Genomic DNA, 17,543 nt, shown 5'->3' with positions numbered 1-17,543 from the left:
AGATGCTTTACTCAATCTGTCATATACCATTTTTGGGGATTGAAGAAGTCCATGTAGTAAATGTAAGTTTATCATCTGATAGTTCAGAGCCCTTAACACAGAGTGGTATGACAATCAACTATACAAAGATTCACAAATATTACTACATTCACTGTTCAACAAAACCCTTACTAATAATCTTTATGGAAACTCTGGGGATTTTAGAGTGTTAAATTTAAAACACAAACTCCTTACCCTTTTTGATGAGCGATTTAAATGTTTTTTTTAATAACAGACACTATGAAACTTGCAGCAAACTAAGTGTAGTCTGAGAAGTTTCTTGCTATGATCTATACAACTCTACCACCATCTTGCAGCATGTGTTAGGAGCAAAATGTATTATTCAGTTATTCTGAATTCTTGTAACTAAATGCTTTAAAGTAGTATAGGGTTTCAGTTTAGAGCTTGGTCCTATGCTGTCTGCATATTTTTATTTTCCACTTAATGTATGACTGTGACCCTTTTTTCAAAACTGTTCTAATTCTGTCCTGCTTGGAACTTGTGAAACATTAAATTGTTGCAGTTTGACTTCTTCTGACAGCTTCCTTTCTAGATGTGGGGGAAGGTAAAACTACAGAGGAGATGATTCTACCTATGAGTTGAATAACTTGGTGGGGTGGGAGGTCTCCATATTACATTATTGCACCCAAAAGTGTCATTGATTAAAATAGTGCTTTAAAGATCCCAGCCAAGACTGCAGCTCCATTGTGCTTTCAGATGTATGTACAGATAGGATGCACCAAGGACTTTCTTACTGTTTAGACAAGAAAAATAGTGGAAGAAAGAACATATTCCTATTTTAACAGATGGGGGAACTGAAGCATCGAGAGAGAAAATGAATTTCCCCAAGGTCCAATGAATACGAATGGCACAGGAAACTGAATGCTGATTTCCAGAGTCACAATCCAATGTCTTAATCACATGTCTCTGTCCCAAACAGTTTACAGTCAAGAAATAAGCTTGTCTCTGTGACTCTCCATGCATGGAAAATTCTTGAGCTGTGAGACTGAGACTTTCTCAGTTCCAAGAGGGAGATGTCCATGGCAGCTAAAGTATGGACAGCTCTTTGCTGCTTTGTGGGCAGAGTTCTATGCAGCTTATGCTGTAGCTCTTTCTGAAAAGATCTTACAGATGGGGAAAACTCTGATTTTAAGTTATTTGAGGGGAAGGGGGACAAGAAAGAATGAGGGTTACAACAATATGATTAAGTGGTCCTCAATTCAGATGTGCACATCCTGGTGGGGGCTCAGTTTTGTTGTGTTGGGGAAGTCAGGAGCAGTAGTAAAGATGGGAGTTCATTAGATCATGGTTGAGGTTTTAGCTGTTGGCACTGTGAGGGAAGGATCATATCCTCAAAACAGAATAAAGAGTAAAGGCAAGATTTGTACACAGACTATTGGGAGGAATTCGAGATGACTACCTGGCTGAGTCTGTGTGACTGGGAATAAGGTGGTGTTTTCAATGGTAACAGAGGAGGAAGAAGAAAATGTTGCAGGGAGGGATGTTAGAGACAAGGTGGCTGATATAATATCTTTTATTGGACCAACCTTCAGTGGGGGGGGGGGGGAGGCTGAGAAATTTTACACTATCAGAAGCTGGATTTCTTGTGAGATACTTTTGGAAAAGTTGAAAACTAAGCTCTAGCAGAAAACAACATGCATAGGTGGTTTCTAGGACTACACATTTATTAGTATGTAGCTGTGTAGTAAACATTTGAATGCTTATTAACCGGTGTGACTTCTTACATGATCATTTTTACATAATCTGAATTTCTGTCTGGGTGAAGGAATGTTTCATTTGAGGACCAATCAGACCTTTGATCTGAAAATAGAAACAAACTGGAATGGGACTGGAGGACCAGAGAGTAAATTTGTATAGCCCATTTAACAAAATTATTAAATTAATCCTGTGTAGCAAAACATAACTATCAGCATGCTTGGCACTTGTTCAAAACACAGACAGTCCTTGCCTGCAGATTTTGCAGTCTGAAAAACGAAGACAAATGCGGAGACATGAAAAATGGAAACCAATTTAAATTCTTTTTATATTTGGGAAAGTGAAAGCATAATAGCAGGATAGATTAACATAGGTGGGCCTATTAAATGAGGTTTCAAGAAGGATAAGAATGAGAATTATTATGTAAGTAATATTTTTTTAGAGGTGATCCTTATAAAATGGCTAAAACATTCATAAAGATTTGAAATTTTAAAACAAGCGTTTGGGGGGGAAATCCTTTCTCCTGAATCTTGCATATTAGTGGTGAAAGAAACAGGCTGGTTGTTGCAGATGCCAATGTACAGAGCAGTGAACAGCCCAATTTCTGGATTATTTCATGCTCTCGCTGAAGGATTTTTTTAAAAAAGAACCCAGTTTCTTCATGCTAAGGTCCAGAGATCTGTTATACTGGCTACTTCAACCTGCTTGCAATTTGGGGGCAAAATGAGACTTGACAGCTGGGGAATGCCCCACCCCTGAAGTTCTCCGCAGTTATTTTTCCTGTCTCCACAGTGGCAAGTAGCTTTATCAACCCTCCCTGCTGCAAAGATTTTTGTGAGAAATTCCAAACTCAGATCTGCTAGTAGCCTACTGGGTGTCCTTGGAGAATCAGAGACAAGTAGAGCAGGGCCCAGTCTGAAACATCGAAAGTTCCTAAAAGAGGCTTGTCTTCAAAGTATGTCCATCTTACCATCCTCAGACTAGTATGTTTTGCAGATGAATGGCAACCTTTTTTTTTTCTTTTCTCAATCTGATCTTACACGTGCTCTCAGGGTCTATCTCCAGGATCATGGTAGCAATAGTACTGGCATTAGGGAAGAAGAAAATTCATCTCTCTTCCTGAATAATCTTTCTGATCAGGGTTCTGTACAGAGAGAAAGCTGAAGCAAACACACAGTAATACAGTTTCTGGAGTATCCTGGATTCAGGACAAACAATGGGGCCAGGAAAATCAGAGGCCTGGAGTGAGGACAAATACTGTACAAAGGCTCATGATCTCAGATGAACGTTAACAAGATGACCATAATGGAAAACAAGTGATTTCACATAAGCAAAATTCAATTATTAGTGGAGCCTACTGAGAATTCTGATCCCACATACAGGCATGCTTCAGTGATCCGAAGTACATCTGATATCCAGTAATGTTGGGTATCCACCTCCTCATCTCATCCATTTACAAAGAACTATTTCCAACTGTATATTCTCTACTTTCGCAACTGGTGAATGTAGAGAATCAGATTTATTTTTTAAAGGCATCTTCCTGAGTCAGTTCAGGGAATGGGTACTAAAAAGAGAGAGAGCACAGCATCCACCCACTGGAACACTGATTCCTGGAGGTCTCCGTGCACTGATCCTTCCATGGATAACAAACTGGTTCTAAAGCTTGTCTCTCTCACCAACAGAAGTTGGTACAATAAAAGATATGACCTCACTCACCTTGTCTCTCTAATATCCTGGGACTGACACAGCTACACTACATACTGTTCTGGTTGTGACAGTCAACGTGTCTGATGGGGTCTTCGCAACTAGGAAGAATATGATCAGTCCTACCCTAGAGAGATTCTTCTGTCCTGGGAAAAGCAGTTTCCTATCTCTATATACACTCCCCACCAGCAGGGAGAAGAACACTAAGATTAGCAGAGTGGCTCCTACACCCAGAAATATCTCATGTATAGTGAGTCAATGTGGTGGGCTGCTGATCAACCTTTTGCATCTGAAAACAATAAATATGTCTATGTGCCATATGGTATGTGAGGTGGTGAATGACCACTAGCAAAGCTTGGTGTGGTCCCTGCTATATGTCTTCCCACCTTTTCCACTGACAATACAAAAGATAGCAATGAGAGAACAGCAGTGAAACCATTTATGCCTTTCTGGCTGAAGTGACTACGGATCTCAAATTTGATTAACTTAGCAGTGGCTCTTCAGCTGTTTCTGTCTCCCAGAGGAGCTCTGCTACTGCAAACCCAATCCACCATCAGGGATCAGACAGATTTAAAGGGAACATTTGGAAGAAGTGATTATTACTCTCATGGACCCCAAAAGAGAAGTCATCAAATAGAATTTATTCTATTGGCTGGTGCAAAGTCCATAGTTTAACTATCATGTTAAACGAGTGAAATACAGTATAGCCTTGAGCTCCAGCAGGAAGGTTTCATTATGGGTGCATAGTAGTGTCCAAGCAAAAAGGTCAAGCAATATGATGTTCTGAGCATGTTCAAGAAAAGGATGTTTTGTACACATCCCAACATTAAATATTTCCTTAGGACAACAACCCTTATTCCAACCCTGCAGGATCACAGAGCATGACCTTGGAACCTCATTCTGCTCCTTACAGCACTATGCAGATGGAACCCCTGCTTTATACTTCCTATCCAATAGAAGATGGCTAATATCTCCAATCAGATGAGTTCCTGGAAGGTGGAAGCTTTCTCTAGTGAGAGCCACTATTATACTTTGAATTCAGACAGATAGCCCTCAGGGGGACGGATAGCTCAGTGGTTTGAGCATTGGCCTGCTAAACCCAGGGTTGAGAGTTCAATCCTTGAGGGGGCCACTTAGGGATCTAGGGCAAAAATCTGTCTGGGAATTGGTCCTGCTTTGAGCAGGGGGTTGGACTAGATGATCTCCTGAGGTCCCTTCCAACCTTGATAATCTATGATAACTGTCATAGCATTCATTCCCTAAGTAAATTCAAGAAATATTTCTCCTTTGGGTAAGCATCAAAGTCCAGTCCTTAGGAGCAATGACAATCTCAGAGCAGAGTAGTCATGTCTCCTGTATTGATATCCGCTAGACACCCCCATAGCCATCAATACAAGTTCATAAAATTCTGGATATTAGTCATCCAGTCTTAGCCAATGACATTTCCTTTCTTTCGGCAGATGTCTTCTCCGTGCCTTAGTGCCCAGGGGAAGATGGAGGATACATACATACAGATTATAATCTACCTAATTTTGAATGTCCACATTTAAAGGAAGATTTCACTTCATATCCTGGAGGCTATGAAAATCCCACTGTAATGGATCTGTGGACTTTAGCATAAAGAAAAAGTATCCATGCTTACCTGAAAATTTCCTTTCTTTGAGTAATAAGGTCCACAGATCCAGCCCACTTTGGGGACAAATGGATCATTCAGAATAGAGATAGGAGTTTACATCCAATTTGATTTGTTGTTGTTAGGTTGAATTTATCATGTGCTGTAGTAGGAAAAATCATTGTGCTTTTTCCTCAAAGTATAGAACATAATTCAAATCTACTTTTCTAAATTATAGATTATCTTGGCTGTGGAAGTTCTCAACCGAAGGAAACTTCAGGAGGTGGGGCATTCCCTTGCTTCCAGTGACTGACAGGTCTGGTTCTGCCCCAAACTGCTAGCAAGCTGAAGTACCCACTGTAGTGGATCTGAAAGAAAGGAAATTTTCAGGTTGGCACAGATACATTTTCCTAATACTGGACTGGGCATAGTTTAGTCTGTAAATAAAACTACCCTCTATTTTTTTCCTTTTTTAATATGAAAGAATAAGAGTGTAATCTGTCTCTTTTTCCCTATACAGAATACATCTATTTAATATGACCATGTTTTAAAGAAATCAGAATTGCATAGTTAAGCCCTCAAGCAGGGAAATTCCAAAATTAAAGCTGAATCAACACCATTGTTCTGGGTATGCATCACAATACTCAGTCACATGAATGGTGATTAGAATTCCTACCTGTTTGGTAAGTTGTTCTCCAGTTGGTGTTTAACACAACTGTAGAAACAACAACAACAAAACAGCCTCTCTAATCTTGTCATAGTAAGAGTTTTAAGTTAAGAAATTAATACTCTTTACTTGATATATACAGTCTTGAATAAAATATATTACTATAGTCCCATGGTTGGGTTGTGACATGCTAGACAATGGGGAACAACTGTTATGAATATACTTGTTGCCATGCAAAAACATTCTCTCACAGCAGGCTACAAATAGAAGCACCTATCTAGGAGCATAAAAAATGGAACTCGCCCCCATTTCTCTTGGTCTTCAGTGCCATGTTTTTTAATTAAAAATGGACTCCATAGGTTACTGCTACCACTTGGGGAAAATCTTTAATTATAAATAAATATATAAATTATACAGCTAGGTAAGATTTACCATGTACTGAAATACAGTAGTAAAACTGGATTAATACTCTTTTTGTCAGACCTGAGCTCACAGTTCACTACTTTAGCTTTTGGGGTGGGAGGTTTGTTGTGCCTAGGTCGATCTAGGTAATAGAAATGTATTATGTTGATCCATCCAGCTATGGGAAAGGAACTGTGACTCTCCTTATTTTTCTTATATCATTGAGATTCCATGAAAGCATCTATTTTTAAAAACCAAACTGAAGGTCTACATAGTGGTGGCTGTCCTAACCTTGCTAAAAAGCAGGCTTCAGCCTGACTTTCAAGAGTAAGCTATTGTAAAAATGTTGATGACATACAATGAAAAAGTTTGACTGGCTGAAGTAAGAACAGACCAATTTCATGCTGATTGGTTAATTTAATGCTGTGTACACTCTTCAATCTGAAAGACAGAAACTCAAGTTACTAACTTACCCAAATTTGTTAATTTTTTTTTTTTGAAAGTACAATCTCCAGAGGCACTATCAAATGCTTTTGCAACAGCAAGAGACTTCAGTCATATTCAGTTACCTCAAAAAGTCATCTCAAGTTAGCTGCACTGTTTCTGAAGAATTAAATGAACCCAGTATAGCAGGCTGAGCATAATGCGCTCAAGGCAACTGGCAAACACTTTTAAATCAGTATATGAATAAGAATCAACTACATCTTGATTTAACCTCCAGCAGCAAATTCCCTTCTTCCTCTGTCTCTGAGCCACCATTTTCATCAAAAGGCATAACTAACAGGCAGTCTGTCTATTTAGTGCTGCAATGGTTCAGGGTTACCTACTACATTGCCAATTATATCCACCCTTTTGGATATCTGAAGTGTCTGCTTGTACCTGGGGGAAAATGCACTACTGAATCACAAATTACAGTTTACTTAGCATAGAGGACGAATCCCCCAGTCCCTTGAGTACTGAAAGATAGGACTATATCATAACACTGACTAGTTCCCAACGTTCTCAAACCTCATTGACAGATCAGAAAAGGAAGGGTATATGTATTGAGGGTGTTGTTTGCAAGGAAAAAAGTATTTATCTAAATAATCCAATACCAAGTTTCTTCAGCAGTTGTAAACCTCTAAGAAAATAAGAGGAAATAAAGAAAAAACAGATTTATTGCCAACATGTCCTTAATTATACAGCGAACCTAGCAAGTGTTACAGTCAATTGTACTGTATGTATGTATCTGAAATGTATACTCATGACAATGAAAATAACAGTTCATGTATACAGCAGGGTTACTTCAAAGAGAACAGACCTGATCTTATATTTCATGCACAACAAAAATTCCCATTGTAGTCAACAGTTTTAGTTCATCGTTGAGCTCCAAGAATTTAGTAAGTTTTTCTTATAGAAATTTGATACAAAATCAATTTACAGTTTGATATTTTTGATCACACTTGTTTGAATATAATGTTTGAGTTTCCAGACATTTTAAATATGGAACATGTCCCTTAGCAGTTGCTCACCTCACCACTCTTTCATGCATTTTTATCTCCTTCCTGCCAAGGAGGAATATATACAGACCACTTGCTCATGAAAGCTTATGCAGAACCCCCCGACAACTTTAATTTCAGTCAGGTGACATCTAATGATTGTTTTTGTCATATACTACTTCTTTCACACCCACAAAGACTAATGACTACCTACAGTAACTGCTATTAAAAGGTCAGCATTTCTCAACAGTTACTACATCATGATATCTAAGATATCAGTTTTTCCATATGCTTAGGAAATAACTGCAGTGGCTGTTTACATATCTTGTCCACTTTTAATATTCACCAGTTTAAAAGCAAAGACTTGTGCCTGAGCCACAGCTATTGTAAAAGGCACAAGACCACACTCCTCCCCTCAGACTTCTTTGCCTCCTTCCTTCTGGAAGCAGTCTTTACTTCAGCTAATTCCCTTTCTGATCCTGTTCTCCTTCTAGCCCAAGGAAGAGAAGGGGGAATTACAGACAGAAGCCAAGGCCAAAAAAAAAAGAGAGAGAGTGAGTTCCTGCAAGAGGAGCCAGCTTGAGGTTTCATAACCTTGAAAGAGACCCTCTAAACCCATTTTGTTATTTATTTGCATTATATTAGCACCCAGAGTCCCCAGCCAAATCAGGGCCTGTAATGGGGTGTACAAACCCCAGACTAAGCATAGACAGAGGACGGAGGAGAGTCTTTCCTGTTTATAAGCAAGCAGCTCGATCACAACCCCAGGCAGCTGCTAGAACTGCCAATCACGGAAGCAGGCATCCACAGCTGCAACCAATAGAGAAAACAAGAAAAAATGGAGAGTACAGAGAAGGAAAGGGAGGCAGAAAGGTGGGGAATAGTACCAGGCTGTCTCCACATTACAAAAACAGCCAAGAGACTGCAAACCCAAAATGTGAAGAGCTGATGGACTTAATTGGAGGTGAAGGTCCAGCAACTGACTGAGAGAAAACTAGGAAGGTCAGTCAGGAGAAGATAAGACCCCGTGAGAGACCACACTAAGATGGTGACAGGGCCCTCTTATAGTAATGATTGTACATAAATATGGTAAATAGCTAGAGTCTCCACTGAGAGGATGTGCAAGGACTATGTAATCTCCTTCCACCCCATCAGCCTGCCAGCTTCAATTTGGGCTCAACCTCCAGTGGCCTCTTTGTTGCAGTGGCAGTTACCTAAAGGATTTTTTGAAAGTCTTTTACTTACCTGCTGCCTGATGAATAGTATTGAAAATTCACGCCGCTAACTTTTCTTGTTGGTTAGTGTAATCGTTCTCGGCATTATCATAGACTGGCTAGTGCAACACCAATCGCTAAAGACCTAGGTAAGTTGGTGGCCAGTTCGATGGGGAAACTTCTTTAAAAAGTGTGTGCTTGGAATACAATCTAAAAACCTAGTCCTTATGTAAATAATAGCAATGATACTGCTAACCTTTTATTATGATCACTTTTTGTAATACAACTTTTAAAAGTACTAGTGAGCTATGAATTAAAGCCAGCTACTGCACAACTTCATGCAGCAGAATACAAATTGGCTAAGGTTATTTTTATTTCAGTCCTTAAGGAAGGATAAAGTTTCCTTTTTGAATAAATTAAAGGCATTCAAATTAAAGGAGCAACAGGATTAAACATTGGTCTCTCCCTCTTTGCTTGTATCCTACAATAAGTGGCTTCAAAATCTCTCTTTGTTCCGTTCAAATTTTCTAGATTTCCATTTTTTATATTGTATCCTAAAGCAGCTAACTTTTTAATTCTGTACTGCACAATTTGGGTTGTCAGCTCCAGCACCATTGGTGTCTCTTTAATCTGATCTACAGAAATTCCTTCCTTCAACAGTCCCTTGAGTCTTTCTTCCAGAATTGGAACAGAATTGTAGAGGAGAGCAGGGCATTTCAACACTAGCTCTTTTAATTCTTGATCACTGCACTTAAAAACATCTTTGGAAAAAAACATGCTCTTCTGCATAGCGTTAGGGCTAAGATTAAAAATAAAACCTTTAAGCCTGGATAGCAGCTGCAGAACTTCAGAATCAGTGAAATCATTCTTCTGGAGAAACTCCAAGTTCTCTTGAACTGCTGTGGCGCTATTTAACAAAATAAATGGGTTTTGACTCAATAATTTCAGAAGCCAGATCTTCATATTGGCATTAGAACCGCCTAAATTTAGATACATTCTCTGTAATGTCTCTACTATATGTTTGTTTTTCTCAACAGGCTTGTAAAAAATATCGGGTGCACTTGTGAAGAACCTGCTGATTATATTATTCTTCAGTCCCAACTCTTGAAAGAATTGAACATTAGATTTCTGGTTCTCATGATGTTCAACAGTAAAAAAAGACTCAGGAAATTGTTCTATTAATTTGACCAGTTGTTTTTCATTTTGGCATACTGATTGCCACAGATCTCTTTGAGAGTTTATCTCTGCTGGGGTACGGAGGATTGCCTCTGGGCAACGTTCCAAAATATTTGCTATGGCAGTCTTATCAGCTCCCATTTCACGTAAAGTGTTAGCAGTTTCTTTAACATAGGCTGCATCCTGAAAAAGGACCCACTCCTTTAGTCTCCGAATTTTTTTAATATCAACGGATAATCTGTAGAGATTCTCCACAGTTCTTTTGTTCTCCACTTTTGATTTGATATCAGTTGTATAACTGGAATGCTGTAAAAAGCTTCCATCCTTTACGTTATTCCACAGGGATGAGAGAGTCAACAGTGGTTTGCAGTGCTGAGATCTAGCCAACGAAAGTGTAAACACGTGTGTTGTACTATTCCTGATTCCTCTCAACATTCTGGAGTGCTGCACTCTACAAAATGAATGTAAAATCAAAAATTAGAAAATGTTAATTTCTGTCTTATATGGTATTTTCGAAAGACATTCATGTTCAAACCTGAGCTGCTATAAGAGACAATTACTTCTAAAAGGAACATTTTCACATACTTAGCTTTCATTCCACTTCAGAATGAACATGGAATTTTCTGCTAACATCTCAAAGGATGCTTCATTAGAACAATAAAACCCCAAAATACCATATATGGAACATGGGGCAGAATGTGAGTGTTCTGCCCCAAATACCACACAAGTTTAACTGTTCCCACATGGTTATTATATCAGTAGTCCCCACGAGGGTGTTCATTAATAGGCTACTGGTGGATGCCTCTGATGTAGTGCAAGATACAATGCATGGTTGGGAGAATCCTGCCAAAAATGCATCATTAGCCAACTCGTGGACACTCAGAAGTGTCTTATTGCTATTACAGTGTAGCTTTCCAGTTGCACATATAAAGTATGGGATTCTATGCAATTTAGCCTTTTTTTTTTTTAAACCAAAGTTCCAATTAAAAGGATCAAATGAGAGGGAAAAGCTAAATGCCTTCCTCAAATACTTTAAATATATTCAATTTTCCCCAGACATCCTCTCTTTCTTTTAATGGCAGTATATATTCTAAAAGCCACTGAACTCACTTTTTATAATAAATGATAATTTGGACAGCTTTCTTCTGACTAGTCAGGTAGGTTAAAAGTGGTTGAACTAGCACCTTGGCATTTTGGGGAGGGAGTTATCATCACTTTCTCCTTTAGGCCTTTGTCATAACTATAAAGGGAAGGGTAACAGCCCTCCTGTGTACAGTACTATAAAATCCCTCCTGGCCAGAGACTCCAAAATCCTTTTACCTGTAAAGGGTTAAGAAGCTCCGGTAACCTGGCTGACACCTGACCCAAAGGACCAATAAGGGGACAAGATACTTTCAAATCTTGGTGGGGGGAAGGCTTTTGTTTGTGCTCTTTGTTTTGGGGGTTGTTCGCTCTTGGGACTGAGAGGGACCAGACATCAATCCAGGTTCTCCAAATCTTTCTGAACAAGTCTCTCATATTTCAAACTTGTAAGTAAACAGCCAGGCAAGGCGTGTTAGTTTTTATCTTTGTTTTCTCAACTTGTAAATGTACCTTTTTGCTAGAGTGTTTATCTCTGTTTGCTGTAACTTTGAACCTAAGGCTAGAGGGGGGTCCTCTGGGCTCTTTAAGTTTGATTACCCTGTAAAGTTATTTTCCATCCTGATTTTACAGAGATGATTTTTACCTTTTTCTTTAATTAAAAGTCTTCTTTTTAAGAACCTGATTGATTTTTCCTTGTTTTTAGATCCAAGGGGGTTGGATCTTGATCCACCAGGAGTTGGTGGGAGAAAGGAGGGGGATGGTTAATTTCTCCTTGTTTTAAGATCCAAGGGGTTTGGATCTGTATTCACCAGGGAATTGGTGAAGAGTCTCTCAAGGCTACCCAGGGAAGGGAATTAGCATTTTGGGAGTGGTGGCAGCGGACCAGATCTAAGCTGGTAGTTAAGCTTAGAAGTTTTCATGCAGGCCCCCACATTTGTACCCTAAAGTTCAAAGTGGGGAAGCAGCCTTGACAGCCTTCAAACAACTACTTTTCTTCATCTCCCATCCCCACAGCTGCCTTATCTTTTTCTGTGCTTAAATTCCACTGTCACCTGTTGAACAAAACGAGCAAACGGATTTATGTGTAAATGAACTCCCATCTGTGCATCCTTTGGATTTGGTGCACAGATGTGACAGACCCAACCAGTCAATCAGAATGTGGTTTTGGATAATTAGTGTTCCCCAGGGATGAAAGTAACTTAAAGGACTTACCAGTACGCCGGAGTCCTGAGCAGGGGGCGTGGCCTCAACTGGAAGAGGCGTGGCCTCAACTGGACAAGGCGGGGCCTTTAAATACCAGGGCCCTTTAAATCGCCGCCCGAGCCCCGCTGCCGGAGCCCTGGGGTAGCAGTAGCAGGGCTCCGGGGGTGATTTAAAGGGCCCGGGCTCCAGCCACTGCAGGGAGCCCTGGACCCTTTAAATAGCCAGCCTGGGGAAGCCCGTCTGGTCCGGCACGGCGTTCTGGCTCTTGCCAGTATGCCATACCGTACCGTACCAGCTTACTTTCACCTCTGGTGTTCCCATCCACACTCTAACTGAATTTAGGTTATCATTAATGCAGCTGCACATATTCTGAGATGACAGGAAGAACAGCAGTGTTTAAATACAAAAGGGCACTATCAGGTAACTTTTTAAACTTCTTAAATTTCCACTTTTTATAAAAACCTTTTAGAAGCTAAAGGGGACAGTAAAAACTTAAACTCATATTTGTTTGAAAATTTTGTGCCAATTATTGCTTTACGTAACACACCACTGATTGCTATAATTGAAAGTCAGCAAAAAAAAAATCGAATTCAGTTTGTGCACTTGACAGCTTTGTGTACTGTCAGTTTCACTGTATAGCAGTTTCTCCTCAGCTAAAAATACCCTTATAAAGATCAAAAAGAGAGCAGGAAAAATGTCAATTTTTCATAGACTTTAAGGAAGTGGTCCCCAAACTGTGGGGCATGCCCCCATTGGGGGGCACAGAGGAATGTATGAGGGGGGTGCAGCAGGGCCTGGGCCAGCACTCACGGGGAGGAGAAGGAGCGCAGGCCAGCCCTGCTCCACCCCCAGCCATGGCCCCTGACCATGGCTCCCAGACCCAGCCTTGGTGCCACTCCTGGTGCTCCCAGCTCCGACCCCCACTACTCCTGGGCATGCCCGACCCCCACCCCCGAGCTGCAGCCCTGCTCCCAGCCCCAGCTCCCGGGCGGGGAGAATGTGGACAGGAGAGGGGAGGGGCGCAACTGTGAAAAGTTTGGGGACCACTGCTTTAAGGACAGAAGGGACCATTATTATATTCTAGTAGACTCATCTCCCACATACCACAGGACAAAGAACCCTACCCAGTAATTTCTGCATCCAACTTTTGTTTGATATCTTTTTAGAAAGATATCCAGTATTTCTTTAAAGCTCGCAAATGATGGAGAATCCATCAAGTCTTAGGTAAGTTATTCCAATGGTTAATTATTCTCACTTAAAAATCTGCCTCTTAGTTCTTGTCTGAATTTGTCTAGCTTAAACTTCTAACCATTAGCTTGTTATACCTTTTTTCTGCTAGATTAAAAAGCCTTTAATGCTTTAGAAATTTAGTTCTAATTCTTAAATAATTGTATGCACGTTTACCTTACATACAAGAGGACACTGATGTAAAACATTTTTACTAGTATTTTTCTTTGATATTATTAAAATTTTTGAAGCTGAGTAAGATTTCTGCCCATAATCCAGCTACTATGTGAACATGCTAAAGTCACAATCTAAGGTTTTTAATGTGATCTCAAGAGTTTTATAATTTAAGGAAACCTTATCTAGCAAGCTGAAGTGACTCAGGCAATCTTAGAATATCAGGGTTGGAAGGGACCTCAGGAGATCATCTAGTCAAAGCAGGACAAATCCCCAGACAGTTTCTTCTTTTTTTTTTTTTTTTTTTTTTAAGACCACAGTTCCCTAAATGGCTCCCTCAAGGGTTGAGCTCACAACCCTGGGTTTAGCAGGCCAATGCACAAACCACTGAGCTATCCTCCTCCTTCTAGGTCTGTCAACGCCTTGCTGTGTAACTGTTGGCAAATCACAACTTTCTGTGCTTTAGTTTCCCAATCTTGAAAAACTGGAATAATATTTCATGGGGTTTAAGGCCTAAGGCCCTGATTTTGCAAAGTCTTTTGCAAGTACTTAACTTTTTGTACTGTGAGTAGTCCTACTGAATTCATTGGAGCTATTTGGTGGATAAACAAGCATGTATGTAAGTATTTGCAGGATCAGGGCTTCAATTAAACTGTGTGAGGCACTTTAGCACCTTCAATCCACGGACTCTCATGGAAATGAAGTTTTATTAAAAGTGCTTGGAGACTTTGGCAATAGGATCCATAAAAGTACTTACTGGTAAAATAGCCAAGCCCAACTTTTATTTTCAACTTACAAATTGTCAAAGAAAGGACTTAAAAGACTAGAATAGACTTCAGCACCATATTCACTTATAAATACACTACTTATGAACACTTTTCCAATAACATCTAATAAATTTCTTAAGCAAAATTTTAAAGAGTGAAATTTGGCCTAGTAAATGCTATCCATGCTTATTTGAGGTCAGCCATATAAGTCACAGGTTCTGTCAAAGGGACCCAGCCAATTTAAAATTTGCACTTCTGTTGCAATGTTTTACCTATAAAAAATTCCCCAGATTACTAAAGTGAAACAAACTAGATGGGGAAAAATCTTTGTTTTGTACTGTAGTAGACACTACTTTGCGTGTAGTCAGTTTCTCTGTTGTTTAGTGAGGGTCACAGAGAAACAGGAAAGATAAAAACATTTTTAACAAGTAGAAAAATGTGATTTGTTAACATCCAATACTTGGTATGGGTACTCAGGGCATTTGTAATACATGAAATTAATCTGAACTTTAAAAAAAATTGAATAGATTTTTAAGTTGATAGTGTCCTGCTAAAAGTGTCTAAAAGCTATGCTATCATATTGAAATATTATTATAAAGTCTGTAGATGAGAATATCATTATTTACAAGAAGCTTTGTAGGAAAACATTGTTTTCAAAATAACCAAGTTCTGGAATAATATTATGGAATAGTCTCTGTCCATAGTATTCCACAAAATCTCAGGAGATTTTTCTAACAGATGCTAGACTGTTCTTACTATCCTTAAAATGTATAGTTCCAAGATATGTAGATACTAATATGTATAACTCCATTAAGACTTTTAGATATTTCATATGCTGTGGTGGCAGTAGTGCAATTTTGGGAGATGTTAAGAAAAAGGCCAGACTAGATGAGGCCTTTGATCCCATGGTCAACAAGGGTGCCCAATTACAGTCAGATGTGGTAGTAATATTAGTGAAGTATACAGCTGTCCACTACGAACTTGTCCAGGATTAAACCCATTTCACCTGCACCAATGACTATTTGCTAACTTTCAAGCAGTGTACCAAGGTGTGCTACTCTTGATATTTTTTAAGTTTGAAATTCCAGTAGTGAAATATAATATACAATAGTGCAGCAGTTTACAATGCTGTATTGTAAAATAGAATAAAAAAGTTCTGAGGGGAGGGTGTAGATTCCTCCATAAACATTTCATCAATGGTATTTCTGTAATATTTCATACATAGAAGTCCTCTTACATTTTAAAATGTGGTGGTAACACCATGGGTCTATGAAAATGTAACAATTATAAGGCTAAACTGCTGAAAGATTACAAATTAACTCCTTTAAGACACACACCTGCATCAGCCTGGAGAAGACATCTCTCCACTTTACATAGGGTGACCAGATGTCCTGATTTTATAGGGACAGTCCTGATTTTTGGGTCTTTTTCTTATATAGGCTCCTATCACACACCCACACACCCCCCTCCAATCCCAATTTTTCACACTTGCTGTCTGGTCACGCTAACTTTACACTTCCATGATGTAAAGAATAAAACCAAGATTATAGAAAACCTATAGTCTGAGAAGGGAGGATTTCACACCTGTCACGATTTATACAGTCTGAGCAACTGTAAGCAGCTAACGCTCAGCTCAGACACCTGCACTTCGCTTTTTTTACATTTCCCCTTCAATATGCTCAAATGTCTTCACCTAATTAGGAAAACAAACGCCATTTCCAGCCCCCTAACCCCCCGTAAACAGGAAACTGGGAGCTCTCTCTAGCCTCAGTTCTCAGGGGCAGCTCGAGAGAGGGATTCAGCGATGGGCGAGCGACCCAGAAGAGCTGAGGACGTGCTAATAACGGGATCGCGCCCCCCACTCGCCTGGTCTGCACTCCACGGGCTGGGCGCCGCGCGGCGGATAAAGGCGAGGAACAGGCTGTGGCGCGGCCTGCGCACGCTCCAACACAGCTCCGGATGGGCGGGGGCAGGCAGGCCCCAGCTCCGTGTTGGCAAGGGGGGGCCGAGGGGGTTGCGGGCGGACCCCACGGGAACCTGAGTCTGGCGGGGTAGGGGACAGGGCCCCGCTGTGGTGCTAGCCGTGGGGGGAGGGACCCAGCCCTGCCTGAGCCCCCAGTGGCCGGGTTGCCTCCGTCAGCGCGGGAGCAGTCGCCAGTGCTCAGCCCCTCGGCACCAACCCCGGGCTCCTGACCTGGCCTCCTGGCTCACGCCGGCTCTCCTGAGGGGCGACGCGGGGTGGCGCCGGCACCACCCGTGGGAAGAGGGAACGGAGCGACCCCCCCCCCCCTTCCTTTGTACCGGGTGGGAACGGCGCTGGCTGCGCTCAAACGGCCTGTCCCATCCCTGTTGCCCGGTGGGAAGAGCGAGGAGGCTGCGGGCCCCGGCCCAGCGGGAGCGGCACAGCGTCCCCTGCTGGGAACTCCCCTGTCCTGCTGAGCCGCAAAGGTGGGGCCTTTCCCAGTGACGCCCAGGGGGCCCCAGGATCTGGCCCTTTAAAAATTAGAATTAAACTTGTAAATCGCCAATGGGATGTTTGCATGAAATGAATGCAATGAACCCAGTCCCCAGCACGGTGGCCTGCGACTGGGTAATTTGAGGATAGCTGGGGGAGGGAGACTAGGGTGTGTCTGAGTGAGGAGGGCAATAGGGAGGCCCCACAGAAGTGCATTGCATAGATCATTGTAAAATAGCTGATGTTTTACTATGGGCTGTCCTAGGAACAGTTGGTGGCTAAGGGCCAAATTCAAGGGAGTAGCTAACGTTACTTCTGTAGGATAAACCAGAGCTGAATCTGCCCCTATGATTTCAGCTTTGCTGGTTATCCCCATATAATATCCTGGCAACAGCTGCACCAGATTGTTGACCAAGACTGTGGAACACCCAAAAAGGTTATCCCCTGAGACTCCATCCTAGGTTTGACTGGGCCTTGTGCATGCTGGGATGGGTTTGGGGGAATTTAGGCAGTAGTATGTGGATACCCTGGCAGTGCAGGGATGGGTCTGATTTCTCTCACCACTTCTATGTTGATGTAAATCCATTGATTTTTAATGGAGTTAGTCCTGTTTTCCATCAGTGCAA

At 41.0% G+C, this 17,543-nt stretch overlaps 1 protein-coding gene across 2 annotated transcripts; it reads right to left on the bottom strand.

Annotated features, from left to right (window-relative positions):
- Positions 1–8,996: 8,996 nt before the first annotated feature.
- On the bottom strand, positions 8,997–16,852 carry MTERF2 (mitochondrial transcription termination factor 2). Of its 2 annotated transcripts, none has more exons than XM_065421883.1 (2): positions 16,764–16,852; positions 8,997–10,459 (listed from the first exon to the last, which is right to left on the bottom strand). In XM_065421883.1, exon 2 carries the CDS (start codon positions 10,441–10,443, stop codon positions 9,259–9,261), a length of 1,185 nt encoding a protein of 394 aa, XP_065277955.1. In that variant the 5' UTR covers positions 10,444–10,459; positions 16,764–16,852; the 3' UTR covers positions 8,997–9,258. The 2 variants fall into 2 exon arrangements, with proteins under 2 accessions (XP_065277955.1, XP_065277963.1); XM_065421891.1 differs by lacking the exon at positions 16,764–16,852 and adding an exon at positions 16,657–16,729.
- Between the last annotated feature and the right edge of the window lie 691 nt (positions 16,853–17,543).

This window comes from Emys orbicularis, chromosome 1 (assembly GCF_028017835.1).
Source record: "Emys orbicularis isolate rEmyOrb1 chromosome 1, rEmyOrb1.hap1, whole genome shotgun sequence".
Lineage (NCBI taxonomy): Eukaryota > Metazoa > Chordata > Testudines > Emydidae > Emys > Emys orbicularis.
The sequence above is the reverse complement of the archived record's forward strand: the minus strand, read 5'-3'. Positions and strand labels throughout refer to the sequence as shown.